Source organism: Rhinolophus sinicus, linkage group LG07, assembly GCF_036562045.2.
Source record: "Rhinolophus sinicus isolate RSC01 linkage group LG07, ASM3656204v1, whole genome shotgun sequence".
NCBI lineage: Eukaryota > Metazoa > Chordata > Mammalia > Chiroptera > Rhinolophidae > Rhinolophus > Rhinolophus sinicus.
Window position 1 is genome coordinate 46,856,945 of NC_133757.1, and position 27,708 is coordinate 46,884,652.

At 35.3% G+C, this 27,708-nt stretch overlaps 1 protein-coding gene across 2 annotated transcripts; it reads left to right on the forward strand.

The window, feature by feature from the left end:
* On the forward strand, window positions 1-27,102 carry DDX50 (DExD-box helicase 50). 2 transcript variants are annotated; one of them, XM_019731730.2, is made up of 16 exons: window positions 106-350; window positions 3,428-3,509; window positions 3,889-4,185; window positions 6,461-6,536; window positions 6,907-7,085; window positions 8,562-8,679; window positions 8,795-8,980; window positions 9,444-9,589; window positions 12,527-12,676; window positions 19,145-19,306; window positions 19,755-19,874; window positions 20,629-20,702; window positions 20,927-21,086; window positions 23,360-23,494; window positions 24,655-24,699; window positions 26,601-27,102. In XM_019731730.2, the coding sequence occupies exons 3-16, from the start codon at window positions 3,997-3,999 to the stop codon at window positions 26,877-26,879; spliced, it is 2,019 nt and encodes a 672-aa protein (XP_019587289.1). In that variant the 5' UTR covers window positions 106-350; window positions 3,428-3,509; window positions 3,889-3,996; the 3' UTR covers window positions 26,880-27,102. The 2 variants fall into 2 exon arrangements, with proteins under 2 accessions (XP_019587287.1, XP_019587289.1); XM_019731728.2 differs by lacking the exon at window positions 3,428-3,509 and having other exon boundaries at window positions 1-350.
* Window positions 27,103-27,708: the final 606 nt, after the last annotated feature.

The following is a 27,708-nucleotide window of genomic DNA, read 5'->3' on the forward strand; positions in this document are numbered from 1 at the left end:
AGTTTCGAAGCCAATCACTTTAGAACAAGGGTGGGCAAATCGAGATCTCTCACAGTCATTGGCTGGAGATTTGGTCGCAAGGGAAGAGTTTAAACCGAGTCCGGCATTATTTTCTCCCCCGTCGTGCGGTGCGTGTCCGGGAAGTGACGTACGGCTTTGGCTGGGCGCCGCCCTGCCCCCGCTTCCTTTCACGCTGTCGCTTGTCTTGCTAGCCGTAGGTGGTTGTGGCCACCTTGCCCAGAGGGAGGCGGTTGCGACGAATGATGCCTGGAAAACTTCTCTGGGGGGACATAATGGAGCTGGAGGCACCTTTGGAGGACACCGAGAGCGAGAGGAAGGAGAGGCAAAAGGTGCGCTGAGGATGGGCCGCGCCTCCTTTTGGGCTGCGCCGGCTTGGGTGGGGAGGGGAGCGGTCCCTGATGGCCTGTCACCACCGGGCCAGAGCATCTGAGGGCCTACCCCCGCGCCGCCCTCGGCCCCCGGTGGGTGCTCCGGGACCATTCCTGCCTCCACGCCCTCAACCTGGAGAAGGGCGGCCCTGGGCTCTGGCCCGGCGCCCGTAGTCCCTCAGCCCTTACCGTCGGCGCCTACGAGATGCGCAGACTCAAGGTCCCACCGACGCGGAGTCTGTCCTTTCTTTCCTCTTCTAACTTAAGCAGTGAGGCCTGTCATTTGGTTCTTGTTAGCCATCCTAAAAAATGATTAAGAAAACTGATTGCTTTAAGTATGTGTTACTTCTCCGTCACCCTGACCTGTGTGCCAGAATCTTGGGGAGAGCGATCTTAGGTTCACAAACCTCGATAACTAGTCTATAGAGACTTAAGGAAAAGTGTCACAGCCAGCGTTGCCAGGTTTTGGCTGTGGTGGAGATCGTGTGGGTTGTATTATTAATAGCCTTTACTGTTAGTGTTTTCATTCAGTTCACAAGTATTTATTGAACCTAATTTGTGCCAGACTCTTTCTTTGCGGGGCACCAACGGGTTTAAATAAGCCCCTGCTCTCCAGAAACCTGTAGAGTTGTAGAGACTTCCCACTCCACCCCTGAAAAGAAAGAAACTTGGGGAAAACAGCTGAGGATGGTAAGCGTTATTCCAAGGCTGACATTCGACAAAGAATGAAAATCTGCATAGCCTCACAGAGCAGAATCTATCCTTCCAACCTTATCACCAAGGTAAACTTGCTATTCTAGCCAAGCAATTATTTTTTGTGTGTGGTAAAATATACACAACATAAAATTTACCATTTTAACCATTTTACAGTGGACTGTTTTGCAGTATTAAGTACATTTACATTGTTCTGCAGCCATCACCACCATTCATCTCCAGAACTTCACCCTCCCAAATAAACTTTATGCCCATTAGATGAACTTCACGTTGCCCAGTCTCTTCAGTCCCTGGCAACCACCATTCTACTTTCTGTCTCTCTGAATTTGGTTACTCTAGATGCCTCATGTGAGTGGAATCATCTAGCAGTTATTTTAATTTTGGCTCCTCCTGAAATAGTTGTTTCTCCCTTTACATTCAAATCCTATCCATCTGTTAAGGTTTAGTGTCTGTCTGTTCTAACCACTCCAGTGTACACGTAATCTCATTCCCCTTTGAAGTCTTGTTCCAGTGCTGACATTCGATTGGCATTTATTATCCGCTTCATTGTAAAGTCAGCTCATTTTTCCATGTGTACCTTTCCCAAATATTTCCCAAAGATTCTTGAGGGAAATGATCAGATGTTTTTCCATCATTACATTTCACGGTATTCTTGTAAGTTGCTGGCTTTCATATTGTAGATTCTCCAGAAGTATTTGTTGATTTTCCTTTATGAAAGATAACTAACAATTTGGAAACAGATTGGAGTACTAATAGAAATAGAATATTGGGATAGTGATCTGGCATTGAAATGAAGATAACTTTGGTTTGGGAGATGTTGAGATACGGAGCTGGGCCTTGGGTTCTCAGAACTGGATTGCAGGTGAGGAAGGAAGCCTGGTAGTGTATGATGTAGCTGTGAAACTGGTATGAAAGTGTATAGAGACCTAAGGAGCATCCACAGAAAGAGGAGTAAGGGGAACCACTGAAGGTAGAGGTAAGCAGATAAGGAGGGAATATAGTGTTGTGGGAGCCAAGGAATGGAGAGTGGTAAGCACTGTGTACCTGACATAGAACAACATATCTCATCACCTTGCGATATTGCTGGGCTTGGACCTAGAGGCCTCACTTTACTTTGCTTCATCTCTCTGAAGTGCAGGGCCCAGGAACAATTCAAACCCCAAGGCTGGCTCTGTAAATAACCTTGTTGTTCTATAGAACCTATTGGTTTGGGGAAATGTGGGCAACTTTAGTTAACTAAAGATCAAATGGTGTAATATATGACTATAACCTGTGTTAATGTAAAGCTCTACTGTTTACAAAGCATTTTCACATACAAGTATGTTAATCAGTTTTCACTGCAACTCCTATTTTATGGAGAAAATCGTATGTGAAGGTACTCCGTAAAAATCGTGTAAATCATGCTGAAATTTTTGGTGGTGGTAATTTTTACAGTCACTAATCACTACTATCTAATTTATTTTGAACACTTGACCACATAATTCTGAGGTGCTGAATTTCTAAATCTTTTCTTGTCTGTTTGCAAATATTAAAACACTGGCTACCAGTTTGGCATTTTAAAACTAAAAGTTGCAGAATAGTCCTTTTTTTTTTCTTTCTTTTTTTAAGGAGGGTGCCCCTTACAGTGGCCCGTGTGGGGATCGAACCAGCAACGTTGATGTTACTAGCTCTATGCTCTGACCAACTGAGCTAACCAGCCACCTCATCAGAATAGTCCTTTTTAAAAAAAAATAAAGTTCTGTTAACTAAATGTAAAAAACTTTTTTCAAATTTCCCAGGATTAATATACTTGTCCTTCCATGGAGTTTTACATGAATTATGTAGTTTTATTTGGAGTTTTGCATGAATTATATAGTTTTATTTGGTTTGTTTTTCCTTAACCTGTTATTATACTTATCAAAGTTCAGAGAGGAAGCATGATGTGAAAAGAGAATGGGCTTACAAGTCAAACGGGGCTTGATTTTTGGCACTTCCGCTTGCAGGAAATCCCACATGTGGTCTTGGGCAAGTTACTTACCTCTAAGAACCTCATCTATAAAATGGCAAAGGTAATACAGGTTCGCTATCCCTTATCCAAAATCCCTGGGGCTAGATGTGTTTTGGAATTTAGAATTCTGGGGATTTTTAGAAGGGTGACACCCCAGTAGGGTTTGGGACCCCCAACTTAGAATCAAATACCTTATTAAATGTGAATATTTGTACTAAGTATAATAAAGATTATAAATATCCTCACATTCATTCAAGTCAAATTTAGCCACCAGATGAGTTCAGGTCAGGTAAGGTTTTTTCTCCAAATAAGTTACAAAAAAACTTTCGGTTTTCAGAGCTTTATGGATATCGGAATTTCGGATAAGGGATTATGGACCTGTACTTCCCTTATAGGGTTGTTATGAAGATTTAAACAAGGTAAGCCAAAAACACATTACACAATGCTGGGTAGGTACTCAATAAATACTGTATTTTTTTTCTTTTGGAGATATTTGAAGTTTTTGTTTGTTTAATTTATAAATCTCATTCTTCTGAAAAGGCGCTGTTTTAATTTTTCCTTAAATCTAATGGGATTAGTGAGGGCTAGTGGCCAAGTCTTAAGAATGTAAGAGATGGGATGAGAAAGAAAGCCATAGGTGAGGCTAAGGCTTGGCATTAGCAACCAGTCTGGATTTCTAACCAGGTAATTTTTCAAGATAATGATAGATTTAGCTTTGCTGGTTGGGGAGTCACGCTCTAACTTTTCTTAGAGGAGAGCTTGTGACCCTCTTGTCACTGCTTCTTTGTTTTTTCACAGAGTGATAGAAGGAAGTCAAGGCACCATTGTGACTCAGATGACAAATCAGAAACAAGAGAAAATGGTGTTGCCGAGGACCTGGATGCTCCCAAGTCCAAAAAAGCTAAAATGAAAGAGAAGCTAAATGGAGACACTGAAGAAGGATGTAATAGACTTTCAGATGAATTTACTAAATCTCATAAGTCAAGAAGAAAAGACCTGTCAAATGGAGATATTCATGAATATGAAAAAAAATCAAAGCGAGTGTCATCCTTAGATAGTTCTACCCATAAATCAAGTGATAATAAGCTAGAGGAGGTATGGATACTTTTTGTTTTGCATTTGACATTATCCAAAAATATAGGCTAATTTGATTCTTTTTAAGACTAATTAGAATTGATTCTATAATATTTCCTGCTTAGTGTCCAATACTCTCAGTTGGACCAGGGAGTCTGTACAGCCAAAACCTGAGCTTTTTTCCCTTTGTCCCTGTTCCGTTTAAGGTATTGCCTTTTCTTGAGGCAGAGGAGTGAGGTGGTCAGATTTAAACCTTTCCTGTCCATTGGGTTCTTAAACAGTTTTTCCAAGTTGTTGGTCACCTAACTTGCATTTCTTATGGTTGTTTCAGTCCCTACCAGTACTCATGAATTGACTTCTGACTTCCTCTTGACTGTATTTTGCCTTCTGCTTTTTCTGCTCCTATAACAATGGCAACTTTAAATGATCTTTAAGTCTTATTATATAACTTGATCTTAAAGCTGTTTGCATTTTAAAGAAAGAAATGATACATAAAAATGATCTGAAGAAATCTTTTCTCCTGAGTATTTTTTGGGAAGTTAGAAACACATGCTTAGTATAGAATCTGCATTTCTTTTGCCAGTACCTGCTAGAGCAGATATTTTCATGCACAGAATTTGTTCAGTTTGTTTTTGCAGTTTTCCGTTAGCAGAGTTTGTAGACTTTTCTAGGTATTATCAATTGGCAGTAAATTACTTGGGTCCTCAGAAAGAAACAACTTTGATATTTTTAATAATTCTTAGTAATTAATAATTCTTTGTTTTTTAAATCTGGTACTTGCTGATAATTTAAATACATTTGAGTTCAATTTTATGTGTAACCTTTGGGGAGCTTTGGAAAAAGATTGAATCCTTGCCTTACAATATAGTGGGTTTTAAATTTGTGATCAGGAATATATTGATCAGGAAGCGTATATATTAGAGAGTTGATCTAAATAAGGCCTTACAGATCTGTATCACTAAGAACAGAATGTACAGGTTGCTCTTGCTTACTCTTGCTCTGTTGGGATTTTGCATGGTACAATGCTCTGTGTAGGCTTAACTGTTTCTAATTTTGTTTAGATTATGTTAGGGTTCGGGAATTCTACTTCTAGAAATTTATCATGAGAGATGTGCAGGGATATATGAATAAGTACTCTTATCACAGTGACATTGTTGATAATAGCAAAAAAATGTAAACATCCTAAATGTCTGGTAGTAGGCAGTTGGTTTAACAAAATATACTATATCCGTGCAGTAGCATACATCTATCCTAAAGGTCAGAGAAGAATGTTAGAAAGGCATTCAGTGTATCTTATTAGATGAACAAAAGATTACAAAGCAGCATATACAGTATTGTCTTATTTTTACTTTAAAAAATTTATATGTGCCTAGAGTAAGGATTGTGGGAGTGTCTGTTTCAAATGTGGCTTTGGCTGACTGGATTATATATAATTTTTTATTTCTTTCTGTTTATATGTGGCTTCTAAAATGTTTAATGAAAATGTATTTTGTAATTAAATTTTCTTCCCTTTAATCTTAAAAAGATTGAGATTTACTTAAATGGCTTACAATTTGAGTTTGATAGTATGATTTTTATCTGATTCCCTATTTGAAAATTGCTATTATATGTGGTTCTAGAGCTACTTTTTTAAAAACATACCAATAATAAAGTTTATGGGTAGTTATATTGTCTTTGTTTTATATACATATTGACTGGTATGTAAAGCTTTCAATAGATGTTAAATGATGTTATGCTAATCTGTGTATATGTTAAAAGAAATTTTCAAGCTTTCAGGAACTTTTCTTTGTATTAGTGACCTAAAAAGTGCTTTTTAGAGCCATAGAACAACTTTTTAATTTTCATTTTTGGAAACAGTTTACTTTCCTCATTGTATAATTTCTTTTAGGGCTATTTTATAGGCTGGTGTTAATCCTTGTAATTAATATTATTTGTACCTGTGAATATTTAGATTATTAAATAGCTCTTTTGTAATATCTCAGTCAAATGGAAATATATTTTAATTTATGTGGTAGATGCATTTCTAAAGGGAGTTTTGTGTGACTTGATCGTTTTTTAAGTGTGTTATGAGAAAATGTATTAAGTAAGCTTGCAATTTAAAGGGATACTTTTGAAATTAAAAGAATTTCCCACTAATTTATCTTGTAAGTTAATCTATACAATTTTTGCAAGTGCTAGCTTAAAGTTGGTTTGTTAGCTTCTTTAGTAAAACTAAAAACAGTAAATGAGTAAAAGATTCTAAATACCAAGTCAAATATAAACTATATAAGTTAGAACTTTGATTTCATTTTGGCAGACCCTAACACGTGAACAGAAAGAAGGAGCCTTCTCCAATTTCCCTATTTCTGAAGAGACTATAAAGCTTCTGAAAGGTACCATGAATTTTAATGGATATGCAGTTGAAAATCTAAATCTAAAAACCAGATTTTGTAAAACTTTGCTTTTTCTGACCAAAAGGAGAATATAGAAAGCATAGAGAAATAGCTCTACTTTAATTGCAGTTATTTCTACATCACCTTTTTGGTATTCTGACCTGTTTTTAACTCAAAATAATTATATGTATCTGTCAAAAGTTCAGACCAATTTTTAAAAATAATTCTTCTTTGGGGTAGGAATAACTGTAAATGTCACTAGGTGGTACATCTTTAGGCATATGTTGAGGAATCAGGATTATCATTTTCAAATAAATATATTTTTCCCTAATGTTAGTCTTAAATATTTCAATGAAATCTCATTTTACAGGTCGAGGGGTAACGTATCTCTTTCCTATTCAAGTTAAGACCTTTGATCCTGTATATGAAGGAAAAGATTTAATTGCTCAAGCACGGACAGGAACAGGAAAGACTTTCTCTTTTGCCATCCCCTTGATTGAAAGACTCCAAAGAAATCAAGAGACAATTAAAAAAAGCCGCTCACCAAAGGTAACCATTATAGGGAGTAAAAGGTTTAAACGTTACTCCAATGGAAAGAGAAAGAAAGAGTATACTGGTCTTAAGTTCAGGTACCTCCAAGATAGAAAAGTTACTCCTGTGGCATAAAGTAAAAGTTTGACTCCTAAAGCAAAAATTTGTTGATTTTTAACATAAAAAAAATCTCAAGTAAAGCTAAAGTGAAGTAGTTATTGCACATGAGTGTAATATGTATAGATCCATAGACATCTTTGATAACTGTATATTATGAAGCTAGAATATCTAATTTTAGGAGCATTTGCAATTAGTATATTTAGTGACCTCTTTCTTTTTTTCAGTCATGACCTTTGCTTTTAACCAATGAATTTGCTAAAGAGGTATTCATTTATTTGGTCATTCAGCAGATAATATTTATTTCACTGCTTGAATTTTTAAGATGAGATTATAGAAATGATATTGTTGGTCCCTATGTTATTGGGGTACTGGAAATCTGTCTTAATTTATAAGCAGTAAAGACCAGAGAGGACCTAGGGAAATTGTAGCCTAAAATTTGACCTTTAGAAATTCATAAAAGTAAAGAAGAAGAAAATTATCATAGTTTGAAAAGCTATGTGACTAAAAGTAATTTGTTCTTTGAGACTATTAAATGGTATTTACAGCATGAAAGTAAATTCACATATGTAGATATAATTAAGTTACAATAGTCTTGGATCAGGCTGGCCAACAGAACAGATCTTTTTCAGAGAATTCTACTTCTTAGGTGAAATTAGGAAAGACTGAAAGTAACAGAAATAGGACACAGTCCCAACATTGCCTTAAAAGGCTCTTATGCTACGTAGAGGGACATTACTTGAGATTCCAGCATCACCATTTCTAGCTGTTTAATCTTGGGGAGATTCTTAACTTCTCAAAGACTCAGGTTCCTCATTTATAAAGTTATAATAGTAATGCCATCTTTTAGGGTTTTTGTTGGGATCCAATTAGATAATTCATGTAAAGCACTAGTGCCTGGCACGCAGTGAGCATTCACTCTTTCATTCAACAAGCAGTTTTTGAGTATCGCTTCTGTGCCAGGTACTGTTTGAAGTGCAAGGAATACAGTAACTCAGACTAACATAAATCCCTGCCTTCGTTGATCTTACATTTTAGTGGGTAAGACAGACAATAAGCACATAAGTAAAATATAAATACCTTATATGGTATAAGTGCCAAAAAGAAACAGTTAAGCAGGGGTGAAAGGGTATGAAAAGAGGGTCAGGAAGCTCATTGAGAAAGTGAGTTTTGAAAAGAGATCTGAAGAATGTAAGGCAGGATATAATAAGTAGAAGCTATTCTTCTTGTCCTTATTAGTTGTGTTCTGTTTTTAAATACTGTGTCATTAATATTGAAATTCCTAGTTTTAAATGCACCTTTAAAAAAAAGTCTTTTCAATTTGAATTTAGACATCTTTAGAAAAGTATCTTTTTGTTTTTTAAACCTCTTGTTCAGGTACTTGTTTTGGCTCCTACAAGGGAACTGGCAAACCAAGTAGCCAAAGACTTCAAAGATATAACTAGGAAACTCAGTGTGGCGTGTTTTTATGGTGGAACATCGTATCAAAGCCAAAGTGAGTAAATATGTGTGATAGCAGCGCAAAGATCTCTTTGCTACTTAAATCTAAAGAAATAATAGAAAAAGGTATATTTGATTTACATATTACTGATATTTCTCTCCTCTCACAGTTAATCATATTCGAAATGGTATTGACATCTTGGTTGGGACCCCTGGTCGTATCAAAGACCACCTGCAGAGCGGCCGATTAGATCTTTCTAAACTGCGCCATGTTGTGCTTGATGAAGTGGATCAAATGTTAGATTTAGGTTTTGCTGAACAAGTTGAAGATATTATCCATGAATCCTACAAAACTGGTATATCCTAATTCAAAATAAATACATTAACAATTATTCTCTTATCTAAAAGTTTATGAATATTTTATTTCATAATTTTTATTACATTGTCTCCAGTGTTCTAACAAAATTGTATCTGTTTTCTTCCTGAACAAGGAAGTATAATAGCATACTTTAACTATTTTCTTTGCTTTCTTCCATGTATTATTTTTTTATAGTCAGTATTTAGATTTAGTAATTCGTTTTACTGATGTCTTTGCTCATTGTTCGTTCTTAAATTCTTACCTTCCTTCTGGATTCAGTTTTCTTCATATTTCCCCCCAGTTCTGAAAGTTGAAATTTTTAATAATTGCAGTGAAGTTTGTTCAAAATTGACTCCATGTTTTGAATTTTTCATTATTTCTTTGACATTTGGGGGGTTTATAAGAGCTCACTACACCATGGGGTATTAAGAAAGTGTTTGAATTCTTTTTGTTTATTTAAGATTCTGAAGACAATCCTCAGACTTTACTTTTTTCTGCTACTTGCCCGCAGTGGGTATACAAAGTTGCAAAAAAATACATGAAATCTAGATATGAACAGGTTGACCTTGTTGGAAAAATGACTCAAAAGGCTGCAACTACTGTGGAAGTAAGTAGCTTTCCAGCATGATAGATTTTTAACTTTTAGTTGGTATTTTGAAATTTGTTGAAGCTAAACTTAAGTTTTGCATACTAATTCAGGCCAAATCTCTTTTTATTGCTCAATATGATACGTATGTATGTCTATAGTCTGAGACTGAGGAGCAGAATAAATAGGGGGAAAAGTATGTGAACAGGCAAGTCCTAACAGGAGATAACCAAGCAGCCATAGAGACAAAGTCTGTAGAATGTGACAAAGGAGGCGGTTCATATCAATTCAAAAAGAATAGCGCTGGGATATTTGTTAAAGCTTAGGTGAAAAAAGTTAGATCCTCATCTCATACCCTATAGCAAAAAAATTCCCAAAAGATTGAAAAACTTAAGGCATAAAATCACTTAAAGCAGATGCAGATAAACAGCTAATTTGATTTCAGGAAAGAGAAGGCTTTTCTAAACGTAAAGTCTAAAGAATATACTATAAAGAAAAAGATTGATAATTTTGACTTTATAAAAATTTAAACTAATAGTATGGTTTTTTAAAAAAGAATTAAAGATAATATTTGTATGATTTATGACAGTCAGGTATGTACCACATATATAACTTTTCCATTTAGCAGATGTACATATATGTGTATGTAGATAAAAATAGGCTAAATGAACAATAGTATAATTTGTAAACACAGTATAATGGTTAAAAAGAATGAATTTGAGTGATAGAAACCAAATTATAAAATATATACAGACTCATACTATTTTTTAAAAAATACATAAAAATGTTATGGATTCTTTGGGTATTTATGTAAATGTACAGAGATAGGTTGGAAGGATAATCATCAAACTAATAATAATGATTACTTCTAGGAAAGAGGACTTTTATAGTATAGGATGGTCAAAGGAAGCTTTATATATTCTGTAATGGCTGAAAGTTTTACAATAAGAATATAAAATGTATCAGTGAAAAAGATTTATTAAGGATATTTTAAAACACACAAAAAGTGAATAATATAAGGGATCTGATGTGACCATCATCAGGCTTCAAGAATGATCTTTTCTATGCCCCCATATGTTCTTCATCCCTACATTTTAAGCACTCTAGTCATCGTTTCATCTCATGTAATTTTATATATTTTTAAAAGGATAAGGGCTCTTAAAAAAAAAAAAGAAAACCACAAAGTTATTATCACAGAAAAAAAACAGTAATTCTTTAACAGTATTAAATAATATAGTGTCCACATTACCCTAGTTGTCTTTTTTTAAATAATACGTTAGAATCTGGATCTAAATAAAATCCTTACATTGCCACTGTTTTAAATCTTTTATAATCTATAGGTTCCCTTTTTTCCCTTGCACTATTTTGTTGAAAAGAATGATCATTTGTCTTACAAGTTTCTGACAGTCCCAATTTTGCTGACTTACAACCTTGTGGTGTTAATTTAACATGCTCCTCTGCCTTCATTTTCCTGTGACTTAATAGTTAGATTGCGAGGCCTGATCAGATTCAGTGTTTTTTTGGGTGTGGGGTTTATTTGTTTTTTTGAGAGTGGGGAAAGAAATGAGACCTTGTTGTAGGTGATACAAATGATTCTTAGTTTTCTTGTGCTTTCCTCTGTTTTCCAGATGTTCTATAATTGATGTTACATTTAAAAAAATTTTATTGAGGTATATGTTAAAATGCATAGATTTAAAATGTGCATTATAAGTTTTTTTATCATGAAAATTTTCAGGCACACCAAAAAGTTGAATTTTACAGTGACTACCCATATACCTGCCAGCTAGATTCTACCATTAACATTTTACTATATTTGCTTTATCATCCATCTACCCATCCCTGCATCAATTTTATTTTTTGATACATTTCAAATTGCAGAAATCAGTATACTTCCCTGTAAATATTTTAACGTGTACATATTTGCTTTATCATCTATCTACCCATCACTATATCAATTTTATTTTTTGATGCATTTCAAATTGCAGAAATCAGTATATTTCCCTGTAAATATTTTAACGTGCATATCTTTAACTATAATTCAATATTTACAAGTTTTTTTATTGAGGTAAAATTCACATAACTAAAATTAATCTTGTGACGTGTACAATTCAGTGTCGTGTAGTACATTCACAGTGTTGTACAACCACTTCCAAAACACTTTATCACCCCAAAAGGAAACCCTGCAACCATTTAGTAGTTACTCCCTCCCCATTCCCCACTTCCCCTAGTCCCTGCCAATCTGCTTTTTGTCTCTGGATTTACCTCTTCTGGATATTTCACATAAATGTAATAATATAATACGTGACTTCTTTGTGTCAGGCTTCTTTCACTTAGCATAATGTTTTTGAATTTCATCCATATAATATTTACAATTTTTAAAATAAGATTTATATGTAAAACATACAAACTTTGAAGTGTATATTCTCTTAATTTTGACCAGTTCATACATTGCATAACTCAAACCTCTATCAAAATACAGAATACTACCATCATGCCAGAAAGTTCTTTCATGTTTCTGCCTAGTCACTCGCCCATCCAGAGGCAACCACTGTTCTGAGTTTTTCCATCATAGATTAGTTATGCCTGTTTTCTAACTTCATACAAATGGAATCATACTACGTGTACTCTTTTTCAGTAAGGCTTCATTCACCCAGTATATGTTTTGAGATTCATCCATATTGTTGCATGTATCAGTGTTGGTTCCCCTCTGTCTCTCTTTCCCTTTTCTCAGTTGGTTCCTTTTAGTTACTGAATAGTATTCCATTGTATACACTACAATTTGTTTATCCTTTCACCTATTGATGACCATTTGTAGATTGTTTTTAAATGGGGTTGAGGAGAATCATTGTCTTGTTGTCTCCCAAGAAGGCCAATTCTTGAACAGATAGAAAAAATGTACAGGGAAATCTTTTTTACTAATTTTAATGAAACAGATATTTGGCTTTTTTTTTCTCAAAGCATTTGGCCATCCAGTGCCATTGGTCTCAGAGGCCAGCAGTTATTGGAGATGTCCTTCAAGTCTACAGTGGGTCTGAAGGGAGGGCTATTATTTTCTGTGAGACCAAAAAGAATGTAACTGAAATGGCCATGAATCCACACATAAAACAGGTAAGTCGTTTTTGATGCTTTCACTAATTGAGACTATAGGGATGGATCACTCAACAACAACAACAAAAATCACACTGTCCTTTGTGGGCCAGGTTTGATAGTCATTTTTAGAATTGAGTCTAATTCACAAAGAAATTAGAACCAGCCTCTCATGATCTGTTAAGTCAGGATGGAATTCTATCCATTCTCCTCAAGTTTTTCAAGATTCTGCAAATGTGATCTTGAAAATATAGAGGTTGAAACAAAGTGAGTTTCTATTTTAGAATTGTGTTATAAAATGAATCACAAATATTTCTTGAATAAATGGATCAGAATACTAAGTCCATATATGTCTTTTTGTCTTTTAACTTTTTGTAGAAAATTTCGAACATAAACAAAAGTCTACAGTGTAATGAATCCCTATGTATTCATTCTCCAGCTGCAACAATTATTTCACCTAAATTCCCACTCACTTCCTGCTTCTGAATTATTTTGATGCAAACCATAGATAACATTATTACGTCCATAAATATTTGGGTATGTGTCTCTAAAAGAAAAGGATTTTTTTAAAAAAACCCTCAATACTTAATTGCATTTAAAAAACGTAACAGTAATTAATATCTTGAAATATCAGTTAGTGTTCAGATTCTTAATTGCCTCATAAATGCTTTGTTTTTCATTTTATAGTTTTTTTTTTCTTGACTGGATCCAAATAAGATTCATACGTTGCGTGATTTCACTAAATCTGTTTAATGTATAGATTCCTCTTTCTATTTTTTGCTTATAGTTGTTGGAAACTAAGTTTCCAGAATCTAGAGTATTGCTTCCCTATGATACCATTTAACATGTTCCTCTGTTTTCTGTATTTCCTGAAAATTCAGATTTGGTTATTTATTTAGAACAAAAGTATTTCATAAGAGGTGTACTTCCTTCAGGAGGTATATAATGTCTAGTTTTTCCTCTTTTTGTGATGTTAACATCGGTTGATAACAATTCCATCAGTCTTTATGTCATGGTCTCTTTAATCATTTTTGTTGTCTGTGACTTGTCATCTAGTAGATTCCTGAGGATAGGCTCGTGAAAACAATATTACCTGTTGATAATAGCTTGTTACTTTATACCTGAAAATCATTTTGGCTGGATATAAAATTCTTGGTTCACATTTCTTTCCTTCAATATCATAAATATGTTTTTCTATTGTTTTTGGAATAAAGCGTGGTATAAAATGTCTGATGCCAGTCTGATTTTTTTTTCCATATAAGTGATTTGGTCTTTTGCTTGAATGCAAAAGACTTTTTCTTTAAAAATCAGTAGTTATACTAGAATATATTTTGGTGGTGTTCTTGGTCATTTTTTCTGGGTACAGTGTACATGTTCAAATTGTAGTTTCAAATATATTTCTAATTTCAGCCAAATTTTCTTGAGTTACAATTTTTTGTTATTTGGTTTGTCTGATTGCTTTGGGGTTTTTCTTTAGGGACTCTTGTTATATGTATGTTGGCTCTTTTTTCCTCCTTTGTCACTTTATCTAAAATCCTTTTCATCTTTTTCTTCAAGTTTCAGGATTTCCGATTTTTTAGGCATCATCTATTGTGTTTTACTCAAGCTTCTGTTCCTTCCAGTATAGTCTTTATTTGTGAAAAGTATCTTTTATTGCTACTTCTTTTTTGACTCATTTCACTTCATTTCTTAATTTTTCTCATTTTGCTATTTCTTGTTCTTGCATATATCATTTTAAAATTTTCTTTTAACTCATTCAGAAATATGCTATACGTTTCATCTGTTTTGTGTGAATGCCTTTCTAGAGCTCTTTCATTATTTGTGGGGGTACTGTTCTGCTCATTCTTTTTTATCCTCTTCTAATTATTTCATGGGATTTAACCGTGACCTTTTCTTTTGTTCATTTTTAGATGTAGTTAATCTTTCTGAACTTTCGATGGGGAGGTATGGGTCAGAGTAGTTTTCTGCTTCATAGCTGTAGAGCTGCTTTTCCTATAATTTTTGTTAGAGCTCAAGAATCCAATCTGTAAATTATATGTAAATAAAGGTATTTTTTTAAAAAAGGCCTCCCACTTTGTGAGCTCTGGTTTTCTTTTCCTTCACTTTTATCTGGATCTTCTCTCTCTCTCTCTCTCTCTCTCTCTCTCTCTCTCTCTCTCTCTCTCTCTTTTTTGCTTTTAAGATCTCTGGCATCCTTAGTTTGGATTCTAGGTCCAACAGTTTCTCCTTACTGTGGGACTTTGTCATGGCAAGGATGCATTGGCTTGTTTTGAAAGTTCTTATAGGGTCCCGGCTGCCCCATCCGCTTTCAGAATGTACCTCTGGCTCCTCACAATCACCCTAGAATGTGCAAAAACACTCTTCTGGTTTTAGTTGCTATTCTCAAATTGGCCCATTATACTTTCCAGGAAGCATCTGTTCTTAGGACCAGTAAATTCCCCCCATACATACAGGTCTTGTCTCTACCTGCTCATGTTTTGGAAATCATGAAAATACCTTTATCACTTAGTTTTGTCATAGATATTGTCTATGGATTTTTAATTTCGTTATCCTTGTTTTGCTGTTTGTTTTTATGTGGGAACTGGAGATTCAAAGACAATGCTGTCACCACCTTCACCAGGGTTATTTTAACTAATTGTAGAGCTGTAGCTTTGTGTCCAGTATAGAAAGACTGAATAGTGTTGGAAGGTAGTTGATTTACCTTTCCTGTCATTGCTTTAGAACACTCAGCAGCAGCTGTCTTGCAGAAGCTATTGTTTTATCTCAGAGGCAGGAATTGCCTTGCTGCAAAGGCTGGGTGAGAATTCCCCTTATTGGATGATAATCAGTTTCTGTGATTGGGAGTAATGCAATTTCTCCTCCGCTGGTTTGGTATTTAGGTAAAAATTAGTAGTTGCACGTCATTATAGGTGATACGGGATTTTATGGGTAACGAAGGAACTTTAATGATTAGTTTATTTTTATTTTTTAATTTTAATTATTTTCTTCAGGTTAGTTCCCCCCCCCTTTTTTCCGCTTCTCGCCCCCCACTCCAGTTCAAGCCGTTGTTTCTCAGTCTAGTTGTGTAGCACACAGTTCCCTGGCCCATGCTGGTATTATGAGCCTTGCGCTCCACTGGCTAAGGCAGTTGGTTGCCAGTTAACTGTTGGCCACTCACAGCAGCCCACCTGCGGCTGCTCAGGGCAGCCCTGAGCTGTTGTTCACCATCTTAGCTGTAGAGGGCGCAACTCACTGGCCCATGTGAGAATTGAACCTGCGATCTTGGCGTTAGGAGCTGGGTGCTCCAACCACCTGGGCCACTGGACCGGCCCTTCAGGTTAATTTTTACCAGAAAAATACTTTCTTAATTCTAAACAATTAAACGTGCATACACACACACACACACTCACACACATACACTCACACACAAACTTTTGGAAAAAATTTATTCATAAGTTACAGACCTAGTAACCATCACTGGTTTCATGAATGTATTATGTGCCCCTTATGACTAGTTATCAAGTAAAAATAAATAAGTGTATCAAATTTTTTAAGTGAATTTGAAGAATTCACTATGAAAAACTGTCCATCTTATTTAAAGTATGTTTGCTTATGACTGAAAAAAAGTAATAGGATGTTTTCTTTCTTGAGACATTTAATTTGGCTTCCATGATATTGCACAGGTTTTCTTCCTTGTCCTCTGGCTAATCTTTCCCAGTTTTGTTGAGATCTCTTTGTGTTTTTGCTGTGCTTCAAATATTGGTATTTCTGAGTTCTAACTTCTGAACTTCTTTCTTCTCACCCAGTATGTTCTTCCTGAGCATACTGATTAATAGCAGACTTTGGAGTCAGATCAGGGTTTAAATCCCGGTTGTGTTACTTACTAGCTGTATAATGTTGAGCAAGTCACTTTATGTTTCTGTGCCCATGTTTCCTTTTTAAAAAGTGATATTTAAAAACAAATTTTTTACACTTTTAAGGTAAGTGAAATCATTTATTTAAAACATTTAGTACATTGCTTTTCTTATAGCAAGTAAGCAGCCAATAAGTTTAGAATTATAGAAGTATAATCTTCATTATTTTCCAGGTTAGCTCTGTCTCCAGAGTCTAGACCTGTGTTTATTCTACTGGCTGCAGACACCTTAACCCATTATGTACCTAAAATTGAATTAATTCCCTTCTACACTCCCGTAAGCACTGTGTCTCTGACATCCCCTATTGTCAAATGATACATCTACCCATAGCCTAAGCCAGAAATCTATCGCCCCTGACTTTTCTTCCTTACCATTTGCCATTTAGTTAACCACAAAGTGTTTTTGGATTCTATCTCCTATAGTTTAAAATGGCCCATATCCTACTACTTTTGCAGATACTCAAAATCTGGGATTCATGTATAATATGTGTCTTTCCCTTATACTTATTTCCACTCCCTTCACCAAGTCCTCCCAGTTTCACCTACAAGTAGCTCTTGAATTTATTTATGGCCTAGCCTCTATTTACCTCTCCAGCCTCATCTTATACTTTCTCCTCATTTCTGCACCCTCTCCATACATGCCATGTTTCTTCTCACCTCAGGGCTTTTGAACTTGTATAGTTTACCTTGCCTAGGCAACTCCTACTCATCCTTCAGATATCAGTCCAGAGCACCACTTTTCAGGGACTTTTTCCTTGCCCTAGAGTAGGTTAGGTTACCCTTTTATAAATTCTCTTCGCCTCTTAGACTCTTGCATTAACCATTACACTTGTTGGCTAAATTTATTTGTGTGTCTAATTATTTGATTGATGTTCCTGGCCAGAGTATAAAGACCATAAGGACAGAGGCAGTCTTATTTTTGTTTTCCATTTTATCCCTAGTTCCCAACATGTTGTAGATTACTAAATATTTGTTGACTGAATAGCTGGTCATTGCCTCTGCCTTGGTGAGGCCACTGATACCTGTTTTGAATTTCCACTTTTGCCTTGCCCTTTTCTAACAGTCTATACATTGTAGCCAGAGTGATCCTTCTATAATGCAAACATGTTCATGATAATCTTTTTATATCATTCAACTGTTCCATGTTGTCCTCAGGATAAAATTCATATTCTTTTCCAGCCTCATCTTTCACCACTTCTCCTTTTTATTCTATGTTTTAGCCATACTCGAATATTTGTAGTTCCCCAGACACACTATGTATTAATATATATATATTTTTTCTGCCTAGCCTTCTGCTCCTTACTACTAGTTCCTTATTATGTGTCAGGTCTCAGCTTCAGTGCTACCTTCCCCTCAGATGAGATAGGTTCCTGTCCTAGGTATTCCTATAGCACCCTGCCCCTGGTTACAGCACATATTGAAAATACTGTATTGAAAATGCTGATCAACTTGTGTTTCAGGGCTGTTTCTTTATGATTGTTCCAGAACCTGGCATAGTGCCTGCTGTACAGAAAGTACTCAGTAAATTAACTCAGAGTTGACTGCATTAGTCTTAGATTCAAAAGTTTAGACACTGTTGGAAACTTTAAAATTTTAATGCTGGCCAGTAATCCTAGGATATTTATTTATAATACTACGTACATTATTTTCAGCACAAAAGGAAGATAAATACATAAATAGTATAAGTAGATTCAACTTCACTAAAAGTTACAGAAATGTAAATTAAAACAACATTGGGAAATCATTTTTGCCTGTTAGACACACAAGGATATAATGATTCATAATAGGGTAGGTAGGGAATGATTAATTACTCATAGAAGTAAATGGGCACAACCTCTTTTAGAATATAGTTTTGTAATGCCTATTAAAATGGTAAATGTTCATAATTTGGACCCAGAAATTCAACTTACAGATATATGTCCTACTGAAATATACGTATACAGACGGGTCCACAGATACAAACACAGTGTTGTTCACTTTAGCATTGTTTCTGATGGTGAACATTTGAATACAACCCAAATGTTCATCAGTAAGAGATTGCTAAAGTAAGTAATACTGCATCCTATGAAGAAATCCTAGTTTTAAAAAAATTAAGTAGTTATATCTATAGATGTGGAAAAATGGCTAAGATAATTTATAAAACAGGTTACAAAACAGTACATGCATAGTATGCTCCCATTTTTATAAGTAAATACATAAAATTATGTGTTATTAGGTTGGTGCAAAAGTAATTGTGGTTTAAAAGGTTAAAAATAATTAGAAAAACTGCAATTACTTTTGCACCAACCTAGTATAGGTGAGAAGTGTGTGTTGCTGTTTTTTTAAATATCTAGAAAAACAAGAAAAAAATGAAAAAAGAAACTGTTATTCACCAAACTGTTAGCAGTGAATTATTAGGGGGCTGATACTAAGGGTAAGCTTTTCCATTTTATGTTAAATATTTTCTGTAATGTTTGACTGTTTTGAACAGTAAGCATGTGTTATAATTATCAGAAAATAAGATTAAAAAACAACAACAGAGAACGCAGACTATGGTGTTAGGATGCTATCAATTGTAAATATGAGCTGTACACTTATTTTTCCCTTTTTTCAAATAGAATGCCCAGTGTTTACATGGGGACATCGCACAGTCACAAAGAGAAATCACACTGAAAGGCTTCAGAGAAGGTAGTTTTAAAGTTTTGGTGGCAACCAATGTGGCTGCCCGTGGTTTGGACATTCCTGAGGTTGACCTGGTGATTCAGAGTTCTCCTCCACAGGTAGGAAACGAGATTTGATTTGGGGAAAAGAAGAGCAGTTGTATAAACTGCCGTTTTATTTATAAGATATTGCTTTGGATATGAAAAATATGTTAATCTGTTCTTGCTCTTAGCCATTTGTTGTTAGTGTGTTAGTGGTGTTAAATTGATCGGAATCCATTGCCTTTGCAAATTACTACCTTCATTATATGGATTTAAAGCATGAATTCATGCAAGGGAGTTATAAAAAGTTGCCATATAAAGAGTTCTAGATAAAAAGCTTTTAAATCATATGCCCCTTTTCCCAAAGTTCTCCATAAAAATTCTTTGGGATGTTGAAAAGAGCAACAGGATTGAATTAAAAATATTATTATTATTGATGGTAGTAGTTTTGTTATTAGCTTTATTATTTTGATGCTGGAATGTGGAATGTCTGTGTAACTTAAAGTATCGCCTCTTGTATTTTTAGGATGTGGAGTCCTACATTCATCGCTCTGGACGCACAGGTAGAGCAGGCCGGACAGGGATTTGCATCTGCTTTTATCAACCAAGGGAAAGAGGTCAACTAAGATATGTGGAACAAAAAGCAGTAAGTCAAGTAGAGTTAAATTATTTCAGGCTTATTATCGAAATCGTGCCTTAGAAAAGAGTTCTTTTTATGTTTGTTCTCACAAATAGATCTTTATAACTTTTCTCAATTTAAGCTGCATTTGGATGTGAAGCATGTGGAGAGCTAAGTTTATATTAGCTGCAACTTTGTTTTAATACAGCTTTTATTGTGAAGACAGAAGAGCTGACTTTCTCATTTTCCCCGTGAATTTCTCCCTTGATACTAAACTCAGAAGTGCATTGTGACTTAGTACCTCTTAGGCCAGCATTGTAAATGCATGACTGTGACATTGTCTTGGTGTAATACTTAAAATTATATTGAGCAATGGTACAATAGTCAGTATCTGTAAGAAATTGTGCATTTTTTGTGGTCTGGATTTTTTGTGGTATTTTACATTTTTTCCCATTTTATGATGTGTTTTTATACAATATTTCTTTGTAAATGAGATAGGGTAATAAAAATTTGATAGATATAAATAGCATCATTTTCCTTTTTTTGGATCAGTTTTATTTTGCAAGTGAAATTTCATGATTTTAACTAAGGGGCAATTCAAAAATCTTTTTTCTCTTTCTATATTTTGTAATTAGTGATTTATTAGAAAAAGCAGATTTTTTGATCTGCTAGGGCTTGGAAATCTTTAAGTCCACGAAGTGGAAATTCAACAAACTATATTAATTTAGGAATTAATTGTAAAGACTTCCATTTTTCTTTAATATAATTCTTTCATTTTCAGGGAATTACTTTTAAACGTGTAGGTGTTCCTTCTACAATGGATTTAGTTAAATCTAAAAGCATGGATGCCATCAGGTATGCTTTCTGACCTTGCTGAATAATTTTTTCTTTTGTATTAGGCTGTGCATCTTTAAGCTCGCCTAGTTCAAATATCAGAAATTTTAATCACCAGTTTTACCAGCAGAAATTTAGTTATATTAAAATACAAAAACGTTGCTCTTTCTTTTCCCATTCATTCTCTTATGTTTAATTTTTTCCCTTTGTCTTGACCAAGAAAATTTGCTGTTTTTAAACCATAGGTCTCTGGCTTCTGTTTCTTATGCCGCTGTTGATTTTTTCCGACCATCAGCTCAGAAACTAATAGAAGAGAAAGGGGCAGTGGATGCACTGGCTGCTGCATTAGCCCACATCTCTGGTGCATCGAACTTCGAACCACGATCTTTGATCACCTCTGACAAGGTAGAAATCTGTGAGAAAATAGTATGTGCTTAAGATTAAAATCGAACCATACATATCTCTATCTGGAGAGAAATACAGCACACCTTCACTGCACAGCAGTATGTTAACTGAAACTCGCATACCAGAACGTATTCTTCATTTTGTAAGTTGCCATAGTACCATGCAAAGTGAGGATTGCTGGATATGTGGAGGGGGTGCTGTGTGTGTAACATCATCTGACCTGGCCCCCCTGCTAGGTCGGTATCAGATGTCAAAACAAACCACATCAGAGCCATTGGTTTCAAGTAGTTCAAAGATTTATTACTGACCATGGTATAAGTGAGGGGAGTCACTGGGTGAGGGGACTCATCAAAAAGAGCTATGATGTCTGGGTAGAGAATGTGATTGTGAGAGAGTTGCTGGGAGAGGGGAACAAAAGGGACAGGGCAGGTGTAGCGTAAATGAGTGCAACTGGGTCATCTGATGTTTTCCACTTGGCAGGTGTTAATGGTTTAGCCAAATGTCATTTTGCTGAGAGTGACTTAATGTGTCAAACTCAGTCTCTCCCTTTCTGCCTCACTTCTTTTCCCCTCCCTCACTCCACACTATCCTTCTCCTCCCTCCCTCCCCCATATATATCTTCTTTAAAAATTAAAGTTTATATGTTACAATTGTTTGTTATGTGTTTTATTTAATCTGGAAATGTTTTCCCATCTTTATTGATTTTTTTGAAGATTCTAGATCAGTTGTATAGATAAGAGTCTAGAATATCTCACCTTCTGGGTTTGTCTGGCTTTCGCTTCACACATTTAACTTTTGCCTTTATTCAGTCTTTCCTATAAACTGGAAGTAATGTGAAAGCTTGATTTTATATTCAGGTTAAACCGTTTTGGCAAGAATACTTTTTAGGTGATATGATGTACTTCATTCTGCATCACATCAGGAGGCATATACTGCAGATTGTTCCAGTACTAATAGTGCTTAGTTTGATCGCTTGTTAAGATGGAAACTGCCCTATATTCCCATTGTAAAGGTATATATAGTTTACTGTCTTTAAATAGTAAGTAGTCTGTGGGGTGATACTTTAGCACTGAGCAAATATCCTATCCCTAATAACCCACCAAATACTTAAAGAAAATATTAAGATAGACCTTTAGAGCTAAGAAGTACCTAAGAGGTCATTTAGTCCCAACCCTTACCTAATAAAAGAATCCCTCTTTGGCAGATGGGTCATCTGACCTCTGATTAAAATATCTTAGAAACAGTGTTAGTGGTTTGAAATTGCTCTCATGGGTTAAACCAAATCTTAAATCTTTACCATGAATCTACTACAGTGTTTTCCCCTTGCTACCTCTTTAGCCCCGTCTCTTACCACTCTCCCCTTGCTTGTTTAGCTACCCTAACCTACCTGCTGTTACTCAAACATAACCCACTGCTGCACAAGGCCATTGTACTTACTTGCACTGTTTCAAATGTACTTCCCTTTTAAGAACAACGCGGCTTCTTCCTTCATTTCATTTAGGTCTCTTCTTAAATATCGCCGTATCAGAGGTCTTTCTTGATACCCTGCCTAAAATAGCTTACCCTTCCTTTACTCTCTGTTCCTTTACCCTGCCTTATTTTTCTTCATTATGCTTATTACTGTCTGACATTCTATGTATTTGCTTGTTTACTGTCTACCTCATCCTACCCCCCAGCCCACCCCACCCCATCCCCACACACACTAGAATGTAATCTCCAGGAGAGGAAGGATTACTTACTGCTGAATCTCTAGCACTTAGTAGAGTCTCTGGCACATACATAGGGGGCACTCAATAAATACTTGTTAGATGAATGCCTCCATATATCTTTACGTTGATGTTTTTGCTGTCCAGTGAAGTCATACAAAACAAGTAATTTTTGCTTATGTAACTGTCCCTCAAAAGTTTAAAAACGTCTATTTTTTTAAGTTTAAAGACGTTTGTTTTTCTACTCCAAGCTAACTTGGACTCTTTCACAATTGACTTCCTTAATTCTTCACTGCCTTATCTTTTTCTCTGATGCTCTAGTTTAATTATCTCTTAAAGCATGATGGTTAGAATTAAATGTAGTCTTTACAGCAATGCATATAAAAATGGTAGTTTTAGTGATCTATAAACACTAGTTTTCTATTAAAAAAGAAGTTTTCTTTTTTAGCAGTCATGCTGCACTGTGGGTTCCTAAGTGCACGGTATCGGCATGAAGGTCTATAGAATTAGAACTTCATTGTCCTGCTGCTTTTTTCCCCAACCATAATGTCACTTTTATTCCTTAAGGGGTTTGTGACCATGACTCTGGAAAGCCCAGAAGAAATACCGGATGTCAGCTGTGCTTGGAAAGAGCTTAACAGAAAGCTGAGTAGTAATTCTGTCTCCCAAATTACCAGAATGTGCCTCCTAAAAGGAAATATGGTAGGCTTTTCTAGATAAGTAAAAAACTTTTTAATCAACTACCGTGAATGTTTATAAAGACTAATAGGTTTTGTTCTTTCTCTTTTTTTTTGAAGTTTAATGGGATGAATAATATTGTTTTCTCCGTGTGTTAATTTGTTTCCACTTGTAAATTTTTAGGGAGTTATATAAATAACCCATTCCTCTAAAAAGCTGTAAGTTATTTTGCTTAGTTTGACTATCTAATACCCACATTATTAATATATAAGTTTCTGCCCTTGTATACTTGTTATGTGTGGTTGTGTGTGTTTGTTCTCTAAGTAACTTAGCATCACAACATCTAAACAACTCTATTATTTAGATAATACACAATACTGTTTTTGAGTGGTCTGCTATTGGCTGTTAATGAGGATAATGAAGTGAATTAAGTACTTTAATACATTTACGAAATAGCAAAGTTAAAATCGTCTGTAATCTTAGTGACTGATTTCTTCTAATGGTTTTAAGAAAAGGTGTTATATTTGCTTAACTTTACTATAGAGGTTCATTTTGGCCTAGAATTTATTAATTTGATTGTTTATTGGAAATAATGACCTCTCTCAAAGTTTAATATTACTTACCTTCAAAAAAGATTTGTGGCAAGTATGAGACAAATAGACACATTCAGAAAAAAATGTGGAGGAGGAGGAAAAATATAACCGATCCTTAGGCTAAATTAGTTGCTACACTTGAGTATTTAATTAACTTTCAACTTCTTGGCAGCCACGACCAAAGAGGAAACATCTTGGGTTACATTATTCTCATCTGATAAGCATTGCAGCTCTTCAGGAGAGAAACTTTCTGGCACTAAATTTTTAAAGGAATTTATTAGATGGATCATTTTACAAGAGACATGGAAGAACATTATAGTGTCTATAAAAATTTTTCTAGAGAACACTCTAGATTCTTAGTGTAGTATTTTCTTATTAGATACTGTGTTTAGTTATTTTTCAGATTAAGAAAACATAATAAGCAGCTGCTCAGTCATGTGTTATATACTAGTTGTTTTAATCCTATAAGGTGTGTCCTGGGATATACCTAACCTTTTTTTAGCTAATACAAGATTACCAGCAAGGATTAATGTATTAATAAGAAATTAACTCATCTGCATCTAAATAAATATGTTTTCATTTTGCTTTTAGGGTGTTTGCTTTGATGTTCCCACAACTGAGTCAGAAAGGTTACAGGTATTTTTAAAACTTTATCTGTTAAATAGTTGAATATGTTTCTCTAAAAGATAGGGATTATAAAAAATCAGTCACAATATCATTATCATGTCTAAGTCAATGAACAATTCCTTAATATAAAAATATCTAATTTCCATCGTAATTTAAAACATTTTTGTTATAACTTCAAACAGAAACATAGAATTGCACAATAAATCCTCATGTTCCCATCACTTAGCTTCAACAATTATCAATCAACTCATGGCCAATTTTTTTTCGTGTCTACTTACATCCACTTCCCCACTCTCCCATATTACACTTTTGAAACAAATTTTGGGCATTCTATCATTTCAACCATAGATATTTCCATAAATATTAAGGAAACTTTTTAAAAACAATCATAATACTGTAATCAACTTCCCAAAATAATAATTCCATAATATTATCTAGCTTGTGTTTAAATTTCCCCTATTGTAGTTAAATATAAGCTCTATAAGGTTCATACATTGTAATTTGATGTTTCTTAAGTCTCTTTTAATCTATAAGATCTCCCTTCTTGCTTTTAAAAAATATTTTTCTTATTTAATATACATAATTTGAAACAAGGAGATTATTGTTTTTTAAGTCTTAAAAAACTCACACTATATTGTGAATACATTTCTGTGTCAACTATATAGGGTTACTTTTTTTTTAAAATTAAATTTATTGGGGTGACAATTGTTAGTAAAATTACATAGATTTCAGGTGTACAATTCTGTATTACATCATCTATAAATCCCATTGTGTGTTCATCACCCAGAGTCAGTTCTCCTTCCATCACCATGTATTTGATCCCCCTTACCTTCATCTCCCACCCCCTACCCGGGTTACTTATTTTTAATGGCTCCCTGGCATTTGGCCATATGGGTGGCCAACTTAATCAATGTCCTGTTTTCTGACATTTAGATTATTTCCAGTAATATACTATTATATAAATAGGTCAGCCCTGAATGTTGGTATAGCTAACTCTTTATACATTGCCATATTTATTTCTTTGAGGTTTTTTAATAAATTTTATTGGGGAATATTGGGGAACAGTGTGTTTCTCCAGGGCCCATCAGCTCCAAGTCGTTGCTCTTCAATCTAGTTGTGGAGGGCGCAGCTCAGCTCCAAGTCCAGTTGCCGTTTTCAATCTTTAGTTATAGGGGACGCAGCCCATCATCCCATGCGGGAATTGAACCGGCAACCCTGTTGTTCAGAGCTTGCGCTCTAACCAACTGAGGCCACCCCTTTGAGTTTATTTGATGACTGCTTGGCACAAAGTTTTGCACATTTCTTAAGGCTTTGGTCATGTATTGCCACCAGAGGTGTGTGTGGGTGTTTGTCTCTGCTCACTCTTACCAACAAGGCATTTTAATATTAAATTTCCTTGGTAACTCATGATCACAATGAGGAACGGTTAATGGAGCAGGATATGACACTGTGATGCTTTTATGAGCTGCTGATTTGTGTTGAGTTGTTTACCTGACAGTGAATGTTCCCAGTGGGCTACATTTTTCCAGTCCCCCGCTGGTGTTGACAGGTTTTTAATCTCCATCATCAGCTCTCTGTTCTTGTTTCTGTCAATATACCTGCTGAAAGCAATGCACTACTTATTTGTTTTATGCAGAGAAACCAGTGCTCTGTTTCAGAATATGTAAACTGAGTATGAATTGAGTCTCAAAATAAGCCTGAGAGTTTCTCCTGAAAGAATATTTTAGGGACTTTTGTGAATGTGTTTTGAATATTTTTTTTCTTCGTTTTCAATTTTGTTCCACATACTTTGAATAGATAGATGGGTTTTAGCTGATAGATAGTAGATATGATAAAAGTCTTCTATACTTATGGGCTTGCTTATGGTTTCTATTTTGCATGTATTTTAATCCTATCAATTCCCCCAACAGGCAGAGTGGCATGATTCAGACTGGATACTCACAGTGCCAGTCAAGTTACCTGAAATTGAAGAATATTATGATGGAAACACATCCTCTAATTCTAGACAGAGGAGTGGCTGGTCAAGTGGCCGGTCGGGCCGGTCAGGCCGGTCAGGTGGTCGATCCAGTGGCCGGTCAGGTAGACAGAGTCGACAAGGGAGTCGCTCGGGAAGTCGACAAGATGGTAGAAGACGAAGCGGGAATAGAAATCGATCAAGAAGCGGGGGTCACAAACGGAGTTTTAACTGAGAATTCGATAGTTAATCTACCAGTGTGAGCTTGCCTATTTCTGCCTAATCATGTACATTATCCACCAAAAATTAGGTCATCATAGTTGAGGTATGTGTCTGCTATTTGCAAAGAAGTTGGTCGTATTTTTTTAAAAAGTATTTCACAAGAATGGTTGTAAACAAATATACATATGCAGTTTTACCTTTGAATAAAAAAAACCTCCTTTTATTGTCTCTTTTCACTATGTGTTAAGAATTTTCCTCAATGTAATCTTTTAAAATTCTTTCTAAAACATAGCAGTCGAGTTAATCTTCCTTAAGGTCACTTGCATTTTACAAAATGTGGTGTATTTGTATTCAGACTATTCCTTCCATAGGCTATATGGTAGAAAATAAGAAATCGCTTCTACGTTAAAGGACTGTATGACTGGTGACATGGTTGGTTAGGTGTAGTGTTTTAAGTTCTAGGTATGGTTAAGTAAAAGGGTGTGCAAGCAGTGCACACCTGATACTGTATTCCACCAGCATTGGTTGACTGTCCACTGTGCTTATCACTGTCCGAACCAGTAGGGGTATAGTGGTGACAAGGCAGGCTCACTGTCTTCTAGGAACTTCCAGTGTAAAGACAAGCAAGCAATTACGAATGAGAGGAACACCTAAAGGCTAAGATGAAGTAGGTATGGAATGCTAAGGACAGCTGGGGTGTGCCTAACCAGCCTTAGGCGTTAGGAAGGCTTTTAGAAGAAGTGATGCCCACAAGAAGAAGTAAAGCAAAAGTATCAGTTGATCTAGACAGGTGTATGTGTATGGTGGGAAGGGGAGTTAAAAGGGAGCGTCGCAGGCAGAGA

Coding starts and splice junctions, on each gene's coding strand:
- DDX50 (XM_019731728.2), top strand. CDS start 261: ATGATGCCTGGAAAACTTCTCTGGGGGGACATAATGGAGCTGGAGGCA. Junction 8,680..8,794: donor AACATCGTATCAAAGCCAAA/GTGAGTAAATAT, acceptor CTCCTCTCACAG/TTAATCATATTCGAAATGGT. Junction 20,703..20,926: donor AAAAGCATGGATGCCATCAG/GTATGCTTTCTG, acceptor TTTAAACCATAG/GTCTCTGGCTTCTGTTTCTT.